Source organism: Hydra vulgaris, chromosome 03, assembly GCF_038396675.1.
Source record: "Hydra vulgaris chromosome 03, alternate assembly HydraT2T_AEP".
Classification (NCBI taxonomy): Eukaryota; Metazoa; Cnidaria; class Hydrozoa; order Anthoathecata; family Hydridae; genus Hydra; species Hydra vulgaris.
In genome coordinates this window covers 55,338,980-55,360,794 of record NC_088922.1, presented here as the reverse complement: position 1 = coordinate 55,360,794, position 21,815 = coordinate 55,338,980, and the positions used below count along the sequence as shown (strand labels likewise).

The following is a 21,815-nucleotide window of genomic DNA, read 5'->3' as shown; positions in this document are numbered from 1 at the left end:
TTTAAGGGTCTTGAGCTAACCCTAAAATAATTTTTTGTTCAATAAATTTTTAAACCTCGTGTTTTAGTATTATATAGAATAAAGTAAAAGGGTAGGAACAGGTTTTTTTCAAAAATATTGTTTTAAAAGTCACCCTAATACATACATATATATATATATATATATATATATATATATATATATATATATATATATATATATATATATATATATATATATATATATATATAATATACTAAAATTTACCCGACTGAATTGTGTCAAAATCCGATTAGCGGGCTATATTTGTCAAAAACACGACTATAACTTAAAAATCACCTTCTTTGGGTGCACATATATATATATATATATATATATATATATATATATATATATATATATATATATATATATATATATATATATATATATATATATATATATATATATATATATATTATTTTATATATAAACTTCTTAACAAATTAAGGAGAATGAGTAAATAAATGATAGTAATTCATTCCTTTTTATGTGAAGTTTTCGTTATATATTAATTCTTTTATGAAATGCTTCCAAATTTTACAGACTTTAGGGTAGTGTATAATTTATCATTTTAGCATTTATTTTTATCTTAAATGTTGAAACTTGACAAAATATCTCACTTTATAATGCAATTCAAAATTTGGACGTAAAAATGTATTTGCTATAAAAAGTTTTTGATGGTTGACCAAATAATTTTCTTTAAATACTGTTGTTACGTCTTAAACAATGAACTTTGTGCGTCATGTCTTCTGATCACGACATAATATTTAAATCTATACTGATTACATTAATAGTGCATATAGAAGAATAAGTCTAGTTGGCTACACTGGGCCAGACACTCAGTGTGTTGAACTTAAGATATATTGATTATGATTACCGCTACATTTTATCGCTCAAAAAAAACTTTTTATGCGTATTAAGTTCTTTTCTATAGATATTAATTTTGATGTACTTAAGGACAGACTTGTAAAATAATTAAAGATAAAAAAAAACGAAAAGTAAAACTTCTATTTCCCAAAATATTAACAAACGATTATTATGTCAAAAGGTCATTTATTATGAAAATATCTTGGTTATGATTCTTTTTCAAATACTTTATATAATAATTTGGTTATAAGTCAACTTTGAACACTTTGTTTAAAAGTTTAGAAAGTTTCACTAATTGCAAATCGAAAGTATTATTCTAATTCTACTATTTAATCGAAAAGCAAAACTTTTTTTTTTATTAAATATTGAAGTCGCGAAAAGAAATCAAAGTGTTTTTTATAACAATGTTAGGAAAACTTTTAAATGAAAAGGTTTATGAAAAATATTTTTCCTGTTGACTTTCTTAATAATAATTATGAATGTTATTGATTTTTTTAACCGACGCTTTTTTTTATATAAGTATTCTAAAACTAAGAGATATTTTAGAGATTTAAAAGTAATAAACTTATAAAAATAATAAAAAGAAAATTTGTCAAAGTAGTAGATGAAGAGCTAAAAAATGAATAATTATATGTTAATACGCCGTTGTATTTCCCCTGCCACCCACCTTTTCCCAGGGCCAACGACACTGGGAAAAGGTGGATGGCAGGGGAAACTTACCCCCCACTTTTTTCTTAAGGTCCTTTTTTTTTTTTAACTTCTAGATATAAAGGACTTTTTTTTGAAATTGTGGCCTCCTGCTTCGAAACGGTATAACAAGCAAATCCAAATCAACATCACTTTATCACAGGATCTCAAATATCTCTTATAGTTTTCAACCTGAGCTTAAAATCCAGTTCAATATTTTTGTACCGATTAATTTAGTCAATGATATAAAAAAAATTATTCTTGAACCTTCACATTTTTTTTTATTTTTATCAAATTTTTTATTTAGCTTTATTGACCTTTACAAACAAGGCTGTAAATTCAGCCAATTTATTACTAACGAATGAATCAAGACTACGATACTCTGTAGGCAATAAATATTTTTACTCAAAAACTAAAATGTTTAGAAACAAAATATTTAAAATGTGTTATCTTCTAGAAGTGGAATTATGACCGTTACTGATAAAGGAAGCATTTTTAAAAATTTTATCGGGTATGTTTTATTTAAGACTAAACACTTTTATTAAAGATCTAACTTTATTTATTGACAATTAAATAGAAGATTGAATTGAATAAATGTTTCAAAAACCATTTATCATTTTTCCCGGCTTTATGATAACAGTAATTTTATGATTTCGATAGGTGGGGTGGTGATGTTGAAGACGTATTTTGTCTAAGCGTACAGTACGTACGCTTTCTATCTCTTCTTTGTTTTTTGTTTTTTAACAAAAGCATCTTTGCAGTCGGAAAATAACGTGATTATGTGCGATTTCAATACCGCGAATCGTTACCATCTTGGATGGGGAAAACAGATGTTTAGTTGAGTGAAAAAAGGAGAATTCGTTTGTATTAGTGAATTAAAGAACTTCAAAAAAGAAATGTCGGTTTACGTATACTTTAACAAAATTAGATTTTAACGGCGCAGAAAGGTATGTAAACGAACTTATATAGATATATGTAAACAAAATAGGTATATGTAAACAAAATCCTACAAGCGGCCTGTTTCTTCGCTCTTGTTCGTAGAGACTTTAAAAATATCATAAAATATTTATTATAAATATTATTTTAAATATTCTTTTAAAATAATTAATAACTACTATTATTATAAATTTACAAATAATCATTATAAACAATAATAATATATATTTTTTTTTAATAATCTATTGTTATTATTTATTTGATATGCACTTTTACACCATTCTCCTTTTTTTCAAAGCATAAAAAATTAAATTATTTAGAAAGTTTAAAAGCTTGAATTTTTAAAGGTTCTAAAAAATAACAGTGGACGGAGCTTGGGAGCAAGTAAACCCAAACTTTTTGCTCCTCTATAAGAGTCTCGATAAGCTATATTCTATGTACTTATCCTAGTACTATTTAAAACTAGATTTATATTCATCTGACTTAAAAATTCATCTCATTATATTGTTTAGCATTATACTTGCGTCTTACAAGTTTTACTGACTAAAAAAAAAGTCTTCAAATTCTCCAATTTGCTGACTAAAGAAAAATAGTCCCATTTTGCCAACTGAGTTTGCAAATTTATATAGATTTAAATTCAATCAAATAATATTTTAGTCAAGGCAACTGCAAAGGAGCATTCAATTTTGGACACACAGTTGCCAACTTTGTCCAAAAAAGGTTCAAAATTTGTGACTGAAAGTAAAAAATATTCCCATTTTGCAGAATAATCATGTAATTATTTATTGAATGATACTTCCCGACTGCCTTGACTGAAACATTATTAGATTGAATTTAAAATTTATATAGATTTAATTTATAACAATGATGACATAAAACTCGACAAACTTTTGTCTTCATATTTAGGGTTGAGATCGCATTTTTAAAAAAAATGTCATGATTAGGGCTGTTCGGATGGTCTCGCATGGAGCAGGGGGAGTGGGAGGATGGTGATGAAGGTGACTTTTTGCTGACTAATGTGTCCTCAGTATTTGCCATGTGCAAAATTTCAAAATTCTAACTCAAATGCTAAATGTTCTAATGTGCCAACTCAAATGTACATAAAACAGCTTTGGGAGGGGAGAGGGGGGACATCCTACACCCTCCTCTTCATACAGGACATCCCTGGTCATGGTCTCTGTATGGCTGCTGTGATTATAATTAAAAATCGAAATAAGTTGTTCAACTTGTTTCTTAACTAATTCTCAATCTGTTTTTTTCAAGTTATACTATATATTTATACTTAATTTAGTCTTTTGTTTACCATCCATTAAGTATTTGAGTTAAAATAAATTTTGCATTGATTTTACCTCAAAAATAAGTGACATCTTTTATCTGAATAAAGAGTTTTTAGCATTAATTTTTATGTAGTGGAAAAAAAGTTGGCTCTTAATCAAGAGGTTCAAGGTTTAATTCAACCCTATGGCTCTGGATGTACTGCACTCAACCTGTTTCTTTGCACAGCTTTCTTGTTTAACAATATTTGTGTTTTGGAGTTAATTGATGAAAGAGTTGCAAATAAAGTTAAAAAATTTACTTTCGAAAGTAAAAAAAAAAGGAGTCTCCGCAATTCTAGTGAGCCTCTAATATCAAAAAAGAAAGAAAAAAAGATTTGTGCTTGAAATTAGCATTCATCGGCAGAGAAACAGTAACCTAGTTATTGTCATTTTCTCTTGAGGAATCAATTAGAAATTATTTTAGGTGTTTTTATAAGCAATATTATATAACTTTTGGATTCATTTTAAGGCTAGTTTTGTCAAAACTTGATCTATTGAGATGCTCTAAATATTTACTTTCGCAGGAAAAAAACGCTTTTTAAAAAATCCTAAATTTGGTATCTAGAATCAATGACTGATGCTCTACTTAATGGTCTTCCTACTACAATACTGTTTCCTTTAAAATTATTCCAGAATAAACTTTAATCTTAAATTTTCCTTTGGACATACACACAAAATAGACAAGCAAAAAACATTCTAAAACATAATAAAAGAATGTGTACCTATTGTTTTCTTACATAAAATTACAGTTTTAGGAATGTTTTGTAGTCGCATCAAGACGTTGAAATCCATAATAAAAATGATTATTTATTCAGCTAATAAATATCAGTTTATATTGATATGACCTGGTTGAATAAATAATAAAACACTGCAATAATGCTTCATGCATAAAAAAGATAAAGAAGAAAAGAAGGTATTTATAATATATATAAATATACATACATACATACATACATACATACATACATACATACATACATACATACATACATACATACATACATACATACATACATACATACATATATATATATATATATATATATATATATATATATATATATATATATATATATATAATAGTTATTATTATTATTATATATATAATCTTTAAAAGTATAACTTGTTATACGATATGTTTATGAACATAAAAGTTTATTTAAATAAAAAGACAGCGTATAACTATTTTTAAAATATATTTTGATATTGGGCGCTTATTGCATTATGTGTGACTCGAGCACAAATATTTATTCAAATAAAAGGGCCCATACAAATTGTTTACTACAGATATGCAAGATATATATTGCAAATATTATAGTAGGAGATGTGTCTGATACAAAATAATATTTCTCTTAATATGTTAATTGCACATACTAGTAAAAGAACTGATTAGTTGCATTGTGTGTGTGGCGCGTACACAACTTTAAATTTGAATTTTAAACTTTGATCAAATATTTCTGCTGATTGGCTGTCATTAGTTTAATGATTTTTTTTAATGTTACAGACAACATGTTGATGTTTGTAAAAAATACTTTTATTTTACAAAATTTCATTATCTCCATAAAAATAAATTATAATCTTTAGTGTTACATGTGTGACAAATTTTGTTATGTGTGTGACACTGTACAAACTTTTAATAATTTAATAAATTTAAGACAATTTTTTATTTTTTTAACATAGTTGAAATAAAGATTAAACTGAGTAGTACTTTTGTTTTTTTAAAGTTTCATCTTTTTAAGCTTTATTTTATCAGAGTACATAGGGTACATTTTATCAGGGTACATTTTTAAGCTATATTTTATCAGGGTACATAGTTTCATTGTTCTTTACAAGGCACCAATCATTAAAAGCCATTTCTGGAGATTGGGAAAATATTTCGGGAGCTTGCATGTCATTAATATAGTTTATTTGAAAATCAGATGACTTTGAGTCACTTACTTTGAAAAATGACTTGCATTCATTGAAAGCATTGACATGATGAAGTTTTCGCATTCCCGGTGCTTTTTTGATATCTAACCAAGGTGTTTTGTCTATTTTACTAATGGTTTAATCATTGCTAATATAGAGAACATTAGCAGCTGTCATTAATGGTTTAAAAATGTTGAAAAAATCCATAGATGTTTATACACACACTTTCTCATTCTTGCTCATACGTTACATTCAAACAAGAGACAACTCTTTCTCCAACACCATCTACAGCCCCTTTTCTATGCGAAGTTGCAAAAAATTTCTACTTAAAGTTTTATTTTATTACAAAGATAGTTGGTTGAGTAATTTCATCATAAACTTATTTTAATATTCGGATGATGGACCATTAGGTGAAAAAAGTTTCAATATCATTATTACAGTTTTCAGACATAAGTACCTCATATAGTTACCCAATAAAGCAGTTAACACTATCTTTACCTTTGTTTCTAGTGTCTGAACAGATAAGATATGTTTTGCAATTATTGTTGATGAAAACGGTACCTGTAAACAGTTGAACAGCGTTCCTACTCCACAGTGCACTTTGTACTTTATTTGGATATTCGCAAATATATGTCATTGCAAAATCCACCTGAAGAATTCCTTCTCCTGCAATCATTTTGTCTTTTTCAAATTCAGCTGCTTGAACTCTTTTTGCATAAATGTGTTCCTGAAATTGAGATAAAGTAAATAGCAATTACTCTATTACTTCTCCTATGTACCCATTTTTGGATTGTAATTGAAGACACCCAATATTAACTATTATAGTTGATGCCTATTGCTTTAAGTAATTAGCAAAAGTTCTCATGCAGTTTTCACTTACACAAGTCTGTGGGTGTTTCTTCTAAAAATAAGTATACTTTTTGGCCTACGCTTACAAAATGTAGAGAAAGGTATTATTTTTCCATAGGTTGATTAAAAAATAGAGTAAGCCTGTCTCAAAAACATTGTCAAAAAATATTTTCTCAGCTTTTTTCCCTTTCCATTCTATCGAGTCATTTTGTTGGTCTTGAAATTTTTGTCTACTAATTTTTTTTTTCTTTATATGAATTCTTTTCTGTGCTGTTCATTTTTGCAACTTTCATTTTTCAAAGATTCTTAATCCTTTAAATTTTTATTGAACAGTATTCTTTGTCAGCTTTTTGTTTTACTCCAAAGTGTTTCAATCTCTCAACTTAAGACATTTTTATTTTATTATATATTAACCTAAACTTAAAACAGGAGACTATTAAAGTTTACAAAAACTTTAAAATCAATAATTTATAGAATTATTTAATTCATCTTTCCAAGCTAATTCAAACTGAAATAACGTTTTCGTGTTGAATTTATTAAAGAAATTGAGAATAATTTTTAAAAAAGGAATTTATATCAATATTACATTTATGTTACAAGCATTTAAATTCAGAAATTTTCAAAAAATTTTCAATCCTTATTAATAATTTATCTTCCAATTTTTTAAAATTTAATGATCTTATATGTGTAATGTTGTATACATATCATTAGCCTTAAAACTATGTTATGTGTGTGACTGAACTTTTTATAATTTTTTTGAGTTATTTTAACACAATATCATAAATTTTTTTTTTCATTTTGTTTCTTCAGTACTTTTTGCTTATAACTAAAAATATTTAAAAAAAGCATTCTAGTTTGCTCACAAATAAAACTTTTTATTGTTTTATGTTGTGTATGACATCATAAAAAGGTATTTACTAGTGATGTACAGATTAATAGGCATCACCTTAGTGCATCAGCTTAATCAGCCACTTTTTGCACAATCAGTATCGGCCTCATTTTCCAATTTTCCAACCGATGGCATTTTAATATTTTCATCCTGCATTATGATAATAATTAAATAATAAATAAACTAAACTTTATGCATTACTTAGAATTTTTTTGATAAATTTGTAATTTGACTTTGTTTACAGGCAATATTATTTATTCTTAAGAGGATACTTATAAGCTTTAATTTAACAGCTGAATGTACTTATACTTTTACTACCATTGTGTTGTTTTTAGAATAATTTTATTTTGTGTTGTTCTATTGTTATACTTAAAAGTAACCTATTTAAGATTTGGTTACAACCCTCTCAACTTTATAACTCCAAAACACAAACCTTGACAATAAAGGCCGCTGCGTCGAGAAACAAGTTTAGTGCGGTACTACCAGAGACATGGTGGGGATAGAACATCACAAAATAAAATAATTATAAAAACAACTTAATTATCTAAAAATAGTTTAGATATCTAAACAACATGATTGTTGTTTAGATATCTGAATTCCTATAAAATTAATAAAGAATTCTAAGTAAACTGCTTATGATTTTCGAGGAGTACCATTTTCTCCTCGAAAATTGTATTTATTTTTTGAAAGTATACTTTTCATAGTAAAAAAAAACTAAAAAATGGATATTTTTTAACTGAGTTTTCTAATATCTTTTTAAATAATGGTTTGACTCTAATTTGAATCCAAGTATTTGTTTACTAGTACAGATTTCATGAAAAAGATTACATGATTTAAAGTTGTATGGTTTCATATTTTCAAAATTTTAATAGTTAGTTAGTTCATCGGTATCGGCCTAGTATTTACTGAAATGTTATATATATGCATAAATATTTTTTCAAAGCAAGGTTTTTTCTGTTTAAATTAGATTAAAATAGTTATGAAAATGCTTATATGTAATTATAACAATATTAAATATTTATTTTTTATGATACATGGAAAATAATACTTACATAAAAAATTGAAAAATTTCAAATTTTTGTAACTGAAGAAATTAATATCAATATTTTTCCATACATTATACAAAAACTTCTAAATATATTTTTAAAATGTAAATTTAGTTGGTTTATTGTAAAAATAAGCAAAAAAATCGTAAAAAAAGTGTTTGAAAATTTAGCTCTCTAGTTTCACTAATTTGAGAATCACCCTATTATAATATATCAACAATATTTTGCTGACCTATTATGGTCAGCGTCATAAGGTAATGAAAAAAATGTTACAAAATAATATAAAACAAACTGTTTAAAAAAGAAGACATTAAAAGCGTAAAATATGAAAACCGATAAAATAATATAATAGTTCCATCAATTAAATTTTTGTCAAAATTGGTCAAAATTGTCAAAGTTGTTTAGATAGCGTTTCAAAAAATACTACATCTAAACAATTAGATAAATAGTTTCTTAAACTACCTTGGATACTTATTATTGGCCCAAAACTCCAAAGAGAATTGAGAAAACAGAACATCAGAGTTATATTTACTTAAGCTCTTAATTTAAATAACATATTATGCAACAACAAAGCAAAACTACCCCTAAACTCAAATATGGGTGTTTACCAACTTAAAAGCTCATGCAAAAGTATATAAATTAGGAAATCCCTGGAGATTAACAGAGCAAGAGTTTGACATTAGATAGGTATTGGGCAAGCTGTTCTAAGTTGAGATAATGGGGGGAATGTTAAAACAAAAACTTAAAGAACAATTTTGACGAAAGTTTAACTGATGTCATTATTATATTATTTTATTGGTTTTTATAGTTTACGTTTTTTTTTTTTTTTTTTTTTAAATAATTTATTAATGTTATTTTGCAATGTTTTTTTCATTACATGATAATGTGATGATGATGAATAGGTTAGGGAAATATCATTAATATACTATTATATCAAAATATATTTAAAAAATAGTTATACGCTGCCTTTTTTATTGAAATCAACTTATATACTCATATACATATATATATATGTGTGTGTGTGTGTGTGTGTGTGTGTGTGTATTTGTTTGTTTGTTCATCCATACATATATATATATATATATATATATATATATATATATATATATATATATATATATATTATATATATATATATACACATATATATATATATATGTATATATATATATATATATATATATATGTATATATATATGTATATATATATATATAAATATATATATATGTATGTATGTATATATCTATATATATATAACTATATAACTTAAATTGATTGTTTAGATAAGCACTCAGTGTCACACTAAAATAGCCTGCTGCCGGGGGCTTCAGTACAAAAATTGACTGACAAATAGCCTGACTCACAGCGGCGTGCTGCTACATCAACTGAGGGTTTGCTATGGGGCAGCAATCTTTTCTTTCATATGTATATATATATATAAATATATATATATATATATATATATATATATATATATATATATATATATATATATATATATATATATATATATATATATATATACATATATATATATCCAAAATTTCTTTTTAGCACAAAAAATGTAAGTATTTTAATAAACAAGACAAACTTTTTAATTAATAAAACCATTTTATTAATTCTAAACAAAACAATACATGTTTCGACTATCAATAGTCATCTTCAGTTGAAGTTTAATTTTTAAATTTGTTTAAATACCTATATACGTGATTTTTTCAATACCAATACAATATGATAATTACATTTTGTATTGGTATTGAAAAAATCACTTATATAGGTATTTAAACAAATTTAAAAATTAAACTTCAACTGAAGTTTAATTTGTGAAATTGATAGTCGAAAGTGAAATTGATAGTCGAAACATGTATTGTTTTGTTTTAGAATTAATAAAATGGTTTTATTAATTGAAAAGTTTGTCTTGTATATATATATATATATATATATATATATATATATATATATATATATATATATATATATATATATATATATATATATATATATATATATATATATATATATATATATATATATATATATATATATATATATATATATATATATATATATATATATATATATATATATATTTATATATATATATATATATATATATATATATATATATATATATATATATATATATATGTTGTTAATTTTAGTACAAGAGGTGAAATTATTTTGAAGAAGTGATATTTTATATATATATATATATATATATATATATATATATATATATATATATATCTATATATATGCGGTAGTGGTGTAGTGGTAGTGCGCTCGCTTCATAAGCGAGAGGTTCCGAGTTCGATCCCCACCACGTCCCTGGTAGTACCGCGCTCAACTTGTTTCTCCGCGCAGCGGCCTTGTTCGTCAAGGTTCGTGTTTTGGAGTTATAGAGTTGAGAGAGGGTTATAACCACAATTAAGTAGCCTCCTCATCTGTAGTGGCCTTCTGGGCCTTGGGGAGGTGAAATAACAAAAAAAAAAAAAAAAAAAAAAAAAAAAAATATAAAAATATATATATATATAAATAATATCACTTCTTCAAAATAATTTCACCCCTTGTACTAAAATTAACAACATATATCAAAAGATGATTGGCATTTCATTAGAGTACTACCTAAGAATATGGAGTACCAAATACCACTTTATACAGTGTTGATATTTCTAATCTTTATACTAGTATTTCTCATGAACTAGGTTTACACGCAATTAAATTTTGGATAAGTAAATTACGTGATGATATACCTATTAGATTTTCGGAAGCTTTTATTTTAGAAAGCATGAGTTTTATTTTAAAAAACAACAATTTTACTTTCAATAATGAGTTTTTCAATCAACTAATCGGAACAGCTATGGGAACAAAAATGGCTCCACCATATTCTTGTTTAGTAGTAGGATTTCTTGAAGAAGTGAAACTATTTACTAAAGTTTTACCAAATTTCTTTAATAAAATTGAATGCGAGAATATTCAAAACAATTTCAAAAGATTCATAGATGATGGTTTTGTCGCTTTATTAAAATCAATTAATGTTAATTTGCTGTTTAAGTATCTTAATTCTTTACACCCCGATATCAAATATACAGAAGAACAATCTAAAATTTCATATACAGAAACCACACAGTAGCAATTTTTAAACTTTTTAGACATAAAAGTGATTCTACATGATAGCAACATTATTGAAACAGATATTTTTTATAAACCTACAAATTCCCATGACTATCTAAATTACAGTAGCCATCACCCTAAACACACAAAGGAAAATATACCTTTTACATTAGCTAAACGGATCATTTGTTTTGTACCTAATCCAACAAAAATGGAAATCAATCTTCAACAACTAAAACAATTTTTAATTCGATGTAACTACCCAATGAAAATCATTAATAATGGAATTTTTAAAGCTCAACTACAGGGACCAGCACCTCAAAAAAGAGAATAGATCAAAATTATACCTTTTATAGCTACAAATTTTGCAAACATTAATTTTGAAAATTTGATAACTATTCAACATGGTATTTTGAAACTGTCTGTTTTAGACAATAAATTAAAATCAGTTTTTGAAAATAATTTTATTGTACTATCACAACACCAACCAAAAAATATTTTAAGACACATAAGTACATCAAGTTTTAATAAGAAACCAGTTTTTATTAACGATGAATGCAAGGTTTTAAAATGCGTATCAAAATGTTGTAAGTTATGTACTATGTATCAGTTTGTTAACCATTTTACCACATCATCTGGTAAAGTATAGTACATTAAAACTTTAATATCATGTAATTCAAAAAATATTATTTTCTATCATGTAATGGATGTGATGGAAAAACAACACACATTGGTAAAATAATAACCTAAGGTTAAGAACTAATCTACACATCTACGCATGCAGAACAGGTATTGGTTCAGATAAATTTGATTAGCATGTTTTTAATTGTCATAAAAATAAACCTTTTTTAAAATTATTTCCAATGTTAAAACACTCAAATGAGAGTTTACTTCTTATTTATGAAGCTCAACTACATAAACAGGGACATGACACAATGAACATATAAACAGAAAGTAATTATTTTCACATTACTTTTAAAATTTCCTTACCAACAAGAACCAAGTTATACTATATTTTTGTTAATTATAGTTTTTTATATAAACTTCAATTACTTCCTTTTTAAACTTTTTATAGGAAGTTCAATATAAAGAGTTTTTTATAGTTTTGTAAATCTCATACACAGCTGAAGATTTTATATGAAAGGCCTTTTGTGTTAGAGACAAAATTTTAAAATATTTGTCTAATTTAACTAATAAATATATTTTACTCAACTTAGTTTGAATAGTTTTTCTTTTGTTACCAGGAACTTTTACTCATATATATATATATATATATATATATATATATATATATATATTATATATATATATATATAAATATATATATATATAAATTTATATATTTTCACATATCTAAATTAATATTTAAAACAATCTAAACTTAGTAAAATCTAAAAAAATACCTTTGTTGTTATAGTGTGACTGATCATCTGATTTAAGTCCTATTAAAAACAATGTGCAATAATGTGCAACAGTAAAATCACAAGCAAAACACACACACACACAAGAAAAGACTTGTTCATCATAAGATGAACCACCAGATTTTTGTGATTTTAGTACTTCAGTATATACATCGACTAACTTGAGATTCTTGATATTAGTCCCAGAATAACCATGCACAAATAATAAATAAAAATCTACCATGCCCAATGGGTACCTTGGCCATTTATTGCGCATGGATATTTCTTGAGTATTTGAAAATAATTTTATCTGGAGGCTGACCACTCCAAGAGACAAAAACTCATAAAGTTCACAAAAGTTGTGAACTTTATGAGTTTTTGTCAAAAATCTTGGGATTGATATTTTTCTAGCTATGCTATTGTTAAAATTATGTTTTCTTCCATAGAGTACTTATACTTGCCATACTCTTATCATCATTTGCTGTTGAAAATGAATATTGATCAATTTGAAGCCTTAACTCTTTAAAATGGATAAAACAGCCCAATGTTAAGCAATTTTGATTAATCATAAATACTAAGTTCTTTTTCTTGCAATATTTAAGATAAATGATGACATGTTAATTTTAGCCAATCTTGACCTAAATCAGCTTCCAAAAACTTCTTTACAAACTCTTCCTTTGACTCCAGTGCTGGAAAGGGGAGTATTAAAATACAAGCCCATCATGTGACTTCTCAAACCCAATTATTTAATACAAAACTGCATGTGTTGTTGTAGCAGCTGTTCTATCATAAAGCTTATATACTTTACCAGATTTTGTCAGATTAGACAAAAGGCCAGTAAAATCATTTAAAGTTTTTACATCCCAGTGCAAAATTAATGCAGCATCAACCAATGTAGCATGTAGCATCAAATGATGCCTCAATTAACTAAAAATTGGCTTTCTAAATTAAAAAGTTGGCAATGTTTCATCAGTAACTCTCTGAATAGCACTAGAACTATTTATAAGCTCTTGCATATCATGTATGAGCTGACCTACAGAAACCTTTATTAAAATAAATTATCAGCTTTTCTATCACTAGTGTTTATTTAATGTGGAAGCTACATCAGGAGTAAACACAATCACAGATTCTTAAAAGTTTCTGCTTTTTAAATTTTGGCTTTGTTTTGGATTTTTTTCACTTTTATGCGTCAAACAGTTTCTATGATTGAGATCAAATAATTTTTTCAGTTTTTTTTGTGTGTGTTTGTGCTTTCTTGTTGTGCTTATATAAACAAGTAATCTTTTTCTATTTGGTTAAAGATATTGAATCATAGTTATCAATATCAAATATAGCATTGAGACATCTCTTGGTTTATCATGTTTATGAAAAGTTTTAACTATTGAGCGTAAAAAAAAAGAGAATTTTTTAGAATTATTTCACATGCATCCTATCACATCTTTTTTAGAAATTTTTGTATTTTAAAAAATAGTTTCTGCAAAGTTCAGTTTAGGTGTTTTTCTTGGCCTGATTCTCATATCTCTTTAGATAAGCTTTAAATTGACCATTTAACTTCACTTTGTTAACATTAGAAAGAAATTTTGCTGCAGGATTTAAAAATCCAGTACTACATGATGGTTTATCACTCTCATTCTTAAATGCGGACACATTCATTTCACTCATTTTGAATGAAATGAATGTGTCCACATTGATGTCTAGATTTTTATAGTACAATAGGAAATTAACATGTCAGAGTTTATAAATGTTACCTAGATTTATTCTAGATACAAATATTTTTGATATTCTATTACTAAGATATACAAGATTACAAGGCGTCAAGTAATTTAATTTTTTAAAAGTGCCTAATAATATAATGTATTCAAAAAAAGGTATTTCTATATCAAACAGCAAGTAATAAAAGCATGCTGAATATATTGATTAGAAATAAAACAAGCAAAAAACATTTGTCACTTATTGTTTACAAATAAAAAACAAAATTGATGCGTTTTGTTTTAATTTTCAGTGTTTAACTGAACCAGTCCTTATTTGCTCCGCGAAACAAATATTTAATATTATTGTGAGAATAAAGAAAAGATGTACCATAAACAAACAGAATGAAAGAAATAATGTTTGATGGTCTGTACAATTCATTAATATTATTCAAAGATAGTAGTAGATCTGAATTGAATCTCATTTCGGTTTAAGAAAACTGGTATAGAAAGGTTGGTTATAAAATACCTATAACAATTTTTCAATTAAAAAGTTATCTAATTAATTATGCTTTGAAGAGCATTATTTTACACTATTGCTCAAACTATAAGTATTCAGATCATAAAATATCAATACAAATTCTCTTTAAATCTCTTTTTTTCTTCAGAATTATTGTTACAGCCTTCCCTCAACCTTTTATCACAAAACTCACATACACACTCATATATATATGTATATATATATATATATATATATATATATATATATATATATATATATATATATATATATATATATATATATATATATATATATATACATACATATAAATTAAAAAAATTTTAATGTTTTTTATTATAATCAGGACTGTTGATAATTATTATACAGTCATTATAATTAAATGTCATATTTTAAAAAAAAAATCTTAATCTTAAAATTTAAATTTAAATGTTACTTGTTAAATTTTTTTCTATCAGCTTATATTTATTAAATTACTTTATTAAAAAATAGATTATTAAAATATAAACCTCAAAATAATAAAAATAATATAATAATAAAATTACGATAATATAATTTTATTATGCAAAAAGTTACAGCATTAAAGTCTTGATCTTTTTTCAAAAATTACCTTTATGTAGCATGACATTTGTAACGTTTACTTTTTACCACTTCTCAACAAAACAACTTTGTCAGACATAATTCAGCAAATGGCATGGTAAAAAAAATCATTTGGTCTGTGTATTCAGCACATATTGATATTATTATATGCTGAGTTTCATAGTTTTTACTTTTTTTTTTGTGACAGTTGTAACCACGACAGTCGTAACGAAAAATCCAATATTAAAAAACAACAAATAAAGCAACTCAATCAATGATGTAAGAAAAGTATAAATGGTTTTTTAAAACCATGTAAATTATGTTAAAAAAATGGACTATAACATTGTCAAAGTTCTCAATTATAGTTTTACGATATGATTTTAAACGCTACACAACAGGACTGTAAATAAACATCACAACACGTTTTTAGAACTCTTTCACCTTTAGAACCATGTTATGATAAAATGCTTTTTTTAAATAAATTTTTTGTTAATTAAAGTAAATTTAACTTGTTGAAAAAAGAGTTAGAGTTTAGTATGTGTTATGAACTTTTATGTCATGTCTTTTATGTCATGTGAGAAATTACACTCTGAGATGAGGTTAAGAACCACTTTGCATAACACAATGCTACAAACTCAGAGATGGCCTCAACTACTCTTTTTGTAGAAGCTCTGGAAACAATATCTGTCATTTGGCTCAGAATTTGCAGCTTCATGTAATATATAGTCTGCACCATAAACCTTGCATGACGAATTGCTCCAGGTTGTTGAACTGTCAATTGATCAATCTCTGATGATAAATAGAATTGAAAAAATCCTGCTAGCTCCCAATAATCACCTCTGGGTATTTTGTCTTCAACTTTGTGATGATTTCTAGGGGTACTCTTGCAGCATTGTCAAGTTGTTGATTTACTCCATATTTCACGTTTTTGAGACAGTGCAAGAAAGCAAAATTTTATTTTACGCTGCTTAACTGAAGGATTACCATTGCAACTAGCCCCCAGGCCCTACCCCTTGCCGAGGAAATGAATTGTTCCAAATAAACCCCCCCCCAGGTCTGAATTTGCTCACCACATTTAGATTGTAGTATTCCTCCACCCCCTCCCCCTCCCTAATTATATAACACGTAATATTATTGCATTTTTACATGTTTCAAATCTTATCACTTCAGGAATGAATATTTTGGAAAAATATACGTAACTTTAACATTTTTCAACCGATTTTGGATTTTCGTTGGTCTAATTAGGTGTGAAAAGGGTTCGGAAATTAATTTAGACCCATTTTATAATGATTAGATCAGTATTTTGTTTGATTTTGTCAACCGTGTCAAACCGCATAAAAATGGGTAAATTGTGTCAATTGCGTATCTTTGAGCTCACTTCAAACCTAACTAACGGTTTTATTCAAACTGCTCCCAATTTTTTTCTAACTAATGAGGGCTAATAGTACATGGTTCAACATAAGATTAGTCTGTATCTTTCAAACTATGACTACTACCCACAAGCACTGTAAAAATAGGCTTTTTTCACCCAAAAATCATGATTTTTGAAACTTAAGGTGGCTTGTGTAGTCACAAAAATAAAGTTAGAGCTCTAAAACTTTACAGATCTCATTTTCTCACATATACACAGCAGAAAAATGCTAGGAGCAGTCAAAACAAAATATGACCCTGAAAATGGGACACCCTAATACATAGTATGCAAAAATAATTGTACACTTAAAAAAAAATCATAATTTTAAAGATTGCATAAAAAAATGAGTTTGCCCGTTAAAATATGAAAACTTTTTTTATATGTCAAGTATTGTTTTAAGAATTTATTTGTGTATTGATGAATTAATTGCTTTTCAAACCTATTGAATTCTACACATACGATCTAATGATGCATAAAATTGCCTGCAAAAAAAAATAATTGTACGCTAACAAAATAGGTTGTTATTTTAGCATAAATCGAGCAAATTGAACAATCAAACTGGTAAGTAAAATTGAAAATATTAACTTTTTAAATATACTTCTGTCCTTTAAATAAAATAAAATATAGTGTTTCAGCAAAATGGTGTCAAGAAAACAACATTTGTCTTTCCATCAATGAAACCTCGTAGTTGATTTAAAAAATCAAGGAAAATCCTTCTGTCAGATCCAAAAAGAAACAGTAATTCCTTTTACGACAGTGTCCTTAATTGTTAAGAAGCATGATCTGATTGGAACCGTTGCTAGTGTGGCTAGCAGAGGCCAAAAACACAAGACCACCAGTGCAATTGATTGCAATATCATCATTAATGTGAGCAAAAATAGATTACATAAATGATGATAAGATCACAACATTGCAGTGACTCCTCAAACAGTCAGAAATCGTATTAGAGAATATGGGTATAGAGGTAGAGTAGTTTGAAAAAACCTTTTTTAACTTCTAAACAAATGAAATGTTATTGGAATTTGCAAAGAAGTACGTTAAAGTGTCAATATTATATTGGAAAAGAACTTTGTGGTCAGATGAGTCAAAATATAACCTCCTTTCATCGGATGGAGTCCAGAAAGTGTGGTGAAAAAAAGGAGAAGCTTTTAAATTAAATTAAATGCCTTAAAAAAAGGAGAAGTCTTTAAATTAAATAAAAAGCCTTTAAATTAAATAAATTGAGTAGTTTGCAAGGAAGTGTATAGCATAGAGTAGGAAATGTGAGCTTCAAAACATTAAGTCTCATTAATTTTTTCCTTATAGCAGATCAATAGTCAACAAACATGATTCGAGCTTCTGGACATTGCAGACTTGAAAAAGGTAGAGATATAAAGCTGGATTCCTTTTCGGACTCCGCATCCATTTGATGGTTTACATGATTTCCATGGAGTTTGATCAATTTGACATTATTTTTGAACTGTACTACTATTTTATTTCCAGTCAATTTTATGCATCATTAGATCAATTGTGTAAAATTCAATAGGTTTGAAAAGCAATTAAATTCACCAATGCGCAAATAAATTCTTCAAACAATACTTGAAAAGATATCTATTATATATTTAAAAGAATTTTAAATATTTTAATGGACAACTCATTTTTTTGATGCATATATATATATATATATATATATATATATATATATATATATATATATATATATATATATATATATATATATGTATATATATATATATATATATATATATATATATTTATATATTCATATATATATATATATATATATATATATATATATATATATATATATATATATATATATATATTATTTTAGCGCATTCATTTACACAAGTTGTTCAGAATAGCACTAGTAATTTTGTGAAAAGTAAACTATGAAATTCTATATAAAATTTTTTTACATTTTGTGATTAAAGCAGTTGTTTAATAAACTCTTTAAAACTGAGTGTGTTACAAAAACTTAAAGCATGAAACTTTTTGAACATTAAAATTAAGCATTTTTTTTATTATAAAAATTTCAAAATCAACCTTTTTTTTTAATTTTCAATTATATTTTAATAATAATTTGAAATAATAAAAGAAAACTTTTTATCTATTTTTATTACTTTTAGTTTCTTAGGTTTTAAAATTTTTTATTTTAATGTAAAACATTGAGTTTTTTTTATGTAATTTGCAACATTTCAATACAAAAAAAAGTTTTTCTATTACATTTTGTATTTTGTGTACATTTTTGCATTCAATATATTTAGGCTGAAGTCAATAGTACTGATTGTTCTGAAAATGATGGAAAAAAAAAGAAAAAGAAGAATATGGAGGATCTTAAAAAGGAGCTTGAGATGGTATTTATGAATTTTAATTTTTATAGATGCATGCAAAGCATTTTTAATCTGTAATTTTACACAACACATGTGTGCAATTGTGTTTTTTGTAACACTTGTACATTTACAAGTATGCAGAAAATAGTATTTCAAATATATTTTTAAATTTAAAATTAATTTTTTTTGCTTATTGTTGTATTGATATTGACATGATGTATAACTATGTACCAAAAATGATGTGTAGTACCGAAATTTATCAAAATTTTTATACTACAATCAGTATTTATAACTTAGCAACATATTGTTTCTAACCCACCTATTTAGATTTAATAGTTACAATGTTTTTTTTGGTGCTTTTTTTCAAAATTTGTTATTTCAATTCTTTGAAATGAAAAATTGATGTTAAATTAATTTAACTTCCATATATTCATTTATATGCAACATTTGTTCGTGTCAAAAAAAAAAAACTTTATGGAATCCATAAATGTTATGTATTAAATAGAATATTATGGAAAAAATTAAAGCAATTCTTTACAATTAGATGTCTTTCCTGGCATAAACCTGTTTAGCAGATCAGGAATCAATATTGTTATTGTGATACCAATAATAACCTTTGCTTACTTATGTTACTTTATGTTTACTTGCTTCTCTTGCCTTTAACCATATTTTAATTAAGTCAGAGTTTTTCTTGTCTTTAGTAAGATATCTTTAACACAGCTACAGAGTCATAACTGCTTCTAATTTATAGTTATAAACAAACACTGCAACAGCTAAAGACTTCCTGAAAATTGAGGACTTAAAAGCTTTCATAAACTAATTAAGTTTTTAAATAAATATATCTGAGTTCAAAAGTTTTAAAGGTTTGAATAATGATATTTGCTATGTGCCTAAATTTTAATTTTAATTTTTTAGCTCAAAAGGTATAAAATTATGCCTTCTACCTTAAGTTAGGAAATGTGATATATCCTATCTTAAATTAGGTCATATCACGTATCCTAACTTAAGGTAGAACTTTCTACCATTTTTTTTAGTGTGTAAATGATAATTCAGTGTTTTCTAAGTAGTTGAGCATAATTCATTTATGTGATGGTTTTAAGAGGGCTTAAAGCAATATGCTTGCTTTAAACCCTCTTAAAGATCTCTTGCTTCTAAATCAATTTTAATGAATCAATTCAAGAGATCTTAAAGATCTCTTGCTTCTAAAGCAACCGCTGCGCCACAGTGCAGTGGTTATAGCGTTTGCTTTAGAAGTTTTTTTTTTAGCTTTAAGATAAAAACTAAAAATTAAAAATCAGGGGGAACAGGAGGAGGGGGTCTTAATAAGCTTTAGGTGGTTGGAAAAAATTTCCAAAAATTAATAAATATCTCCTCCTGTGTATTAAGCACCTAAGAGTATGGGACTTGTTTCTAAAAAGTTACAATATTGCAACAAGGAGGTTAGGAGGGGTCAAAAATGGTCAAAAATTTCATGACTTCATTTGTGAATGTCTCCTTAATAAATCATCTGGATACATATTCACCAAACTTTCGTAACTCTTGTGTAGCTTAACTAAGGTTACGGAAACCGTACATTCAGCGTTGTTTTCATAACTATTTGGTATTCGCTAGCATTTTGCTGCATTTCCGTAAAGTTAAGTCATTAAAAAAAAATCAACTAAGTTGATTTTTTTTTAATAAACCAAGTTTTTGTAATTTTATAAAACAAACTTTTATAACATTGAATTCATATAGTTTCTAACAAATTTTAATTCGGGATTATTACTAATTATTATTTTTTACAGCTTAAATGACAAGATTTTTTATAAAATTCTGTTATAAAAACTAAATAAATAATTTTATTGAGTACTTGTTTAGTAAAAAATATTATTATAAAAATTAGGAAACTAATTTTAAGTAGAAAAAAGGAAGAGAGGGGTTCAGATTTTATAAATCTACATAGAGTTTATAAAGGGCAGGTAATTTTTGCAACTATTTAATATACAATTAAACTTGCTATAAAAACTTTCCTTTTTTCTTCAATTATAATTATCACATAAATAGTGTGTATTTAAAATATAAATAGTTAAAAATTTGCATACTAGTTTGACATTAGCATGAACATATTTATATTTGGAATTTGCATAATGCCTAAACAAGTCATATATAAAACATCAATAAAGTCTTTTGTTAATATATACAGTCATTTAATCGCCACATAATATTCAACAATATATTGCCTTCGATTCGAAAACAAGTAGTTTTAATTTG

The 21,815-nt window shown here is 25.8% G+C and overlaps 1 protein-coding gene across 1 annotated transcript in view; it reads left to right on the top strand.

Moving 5' to 3' along the window:
* The window catches only part of LOC100205960 (sodium/potassium-transporting ATPase subunit alpha-like), a 97,233-nt gene that overhangs the window by 1,647 nt on the left and 73,771 nt on the right, over nt 1-21,815 (top strand). The window contains exon 2 of the mRNA XM_065793728.1: nt 19,500-19,589. Within this exon, the coding sequence (XP_065649800.1) occupies nt 19,500-19,589 (90 nt within the window). The remainder of the gene's footprint in view (nt 1-19,499; nt 19,590-21,815) is intronic.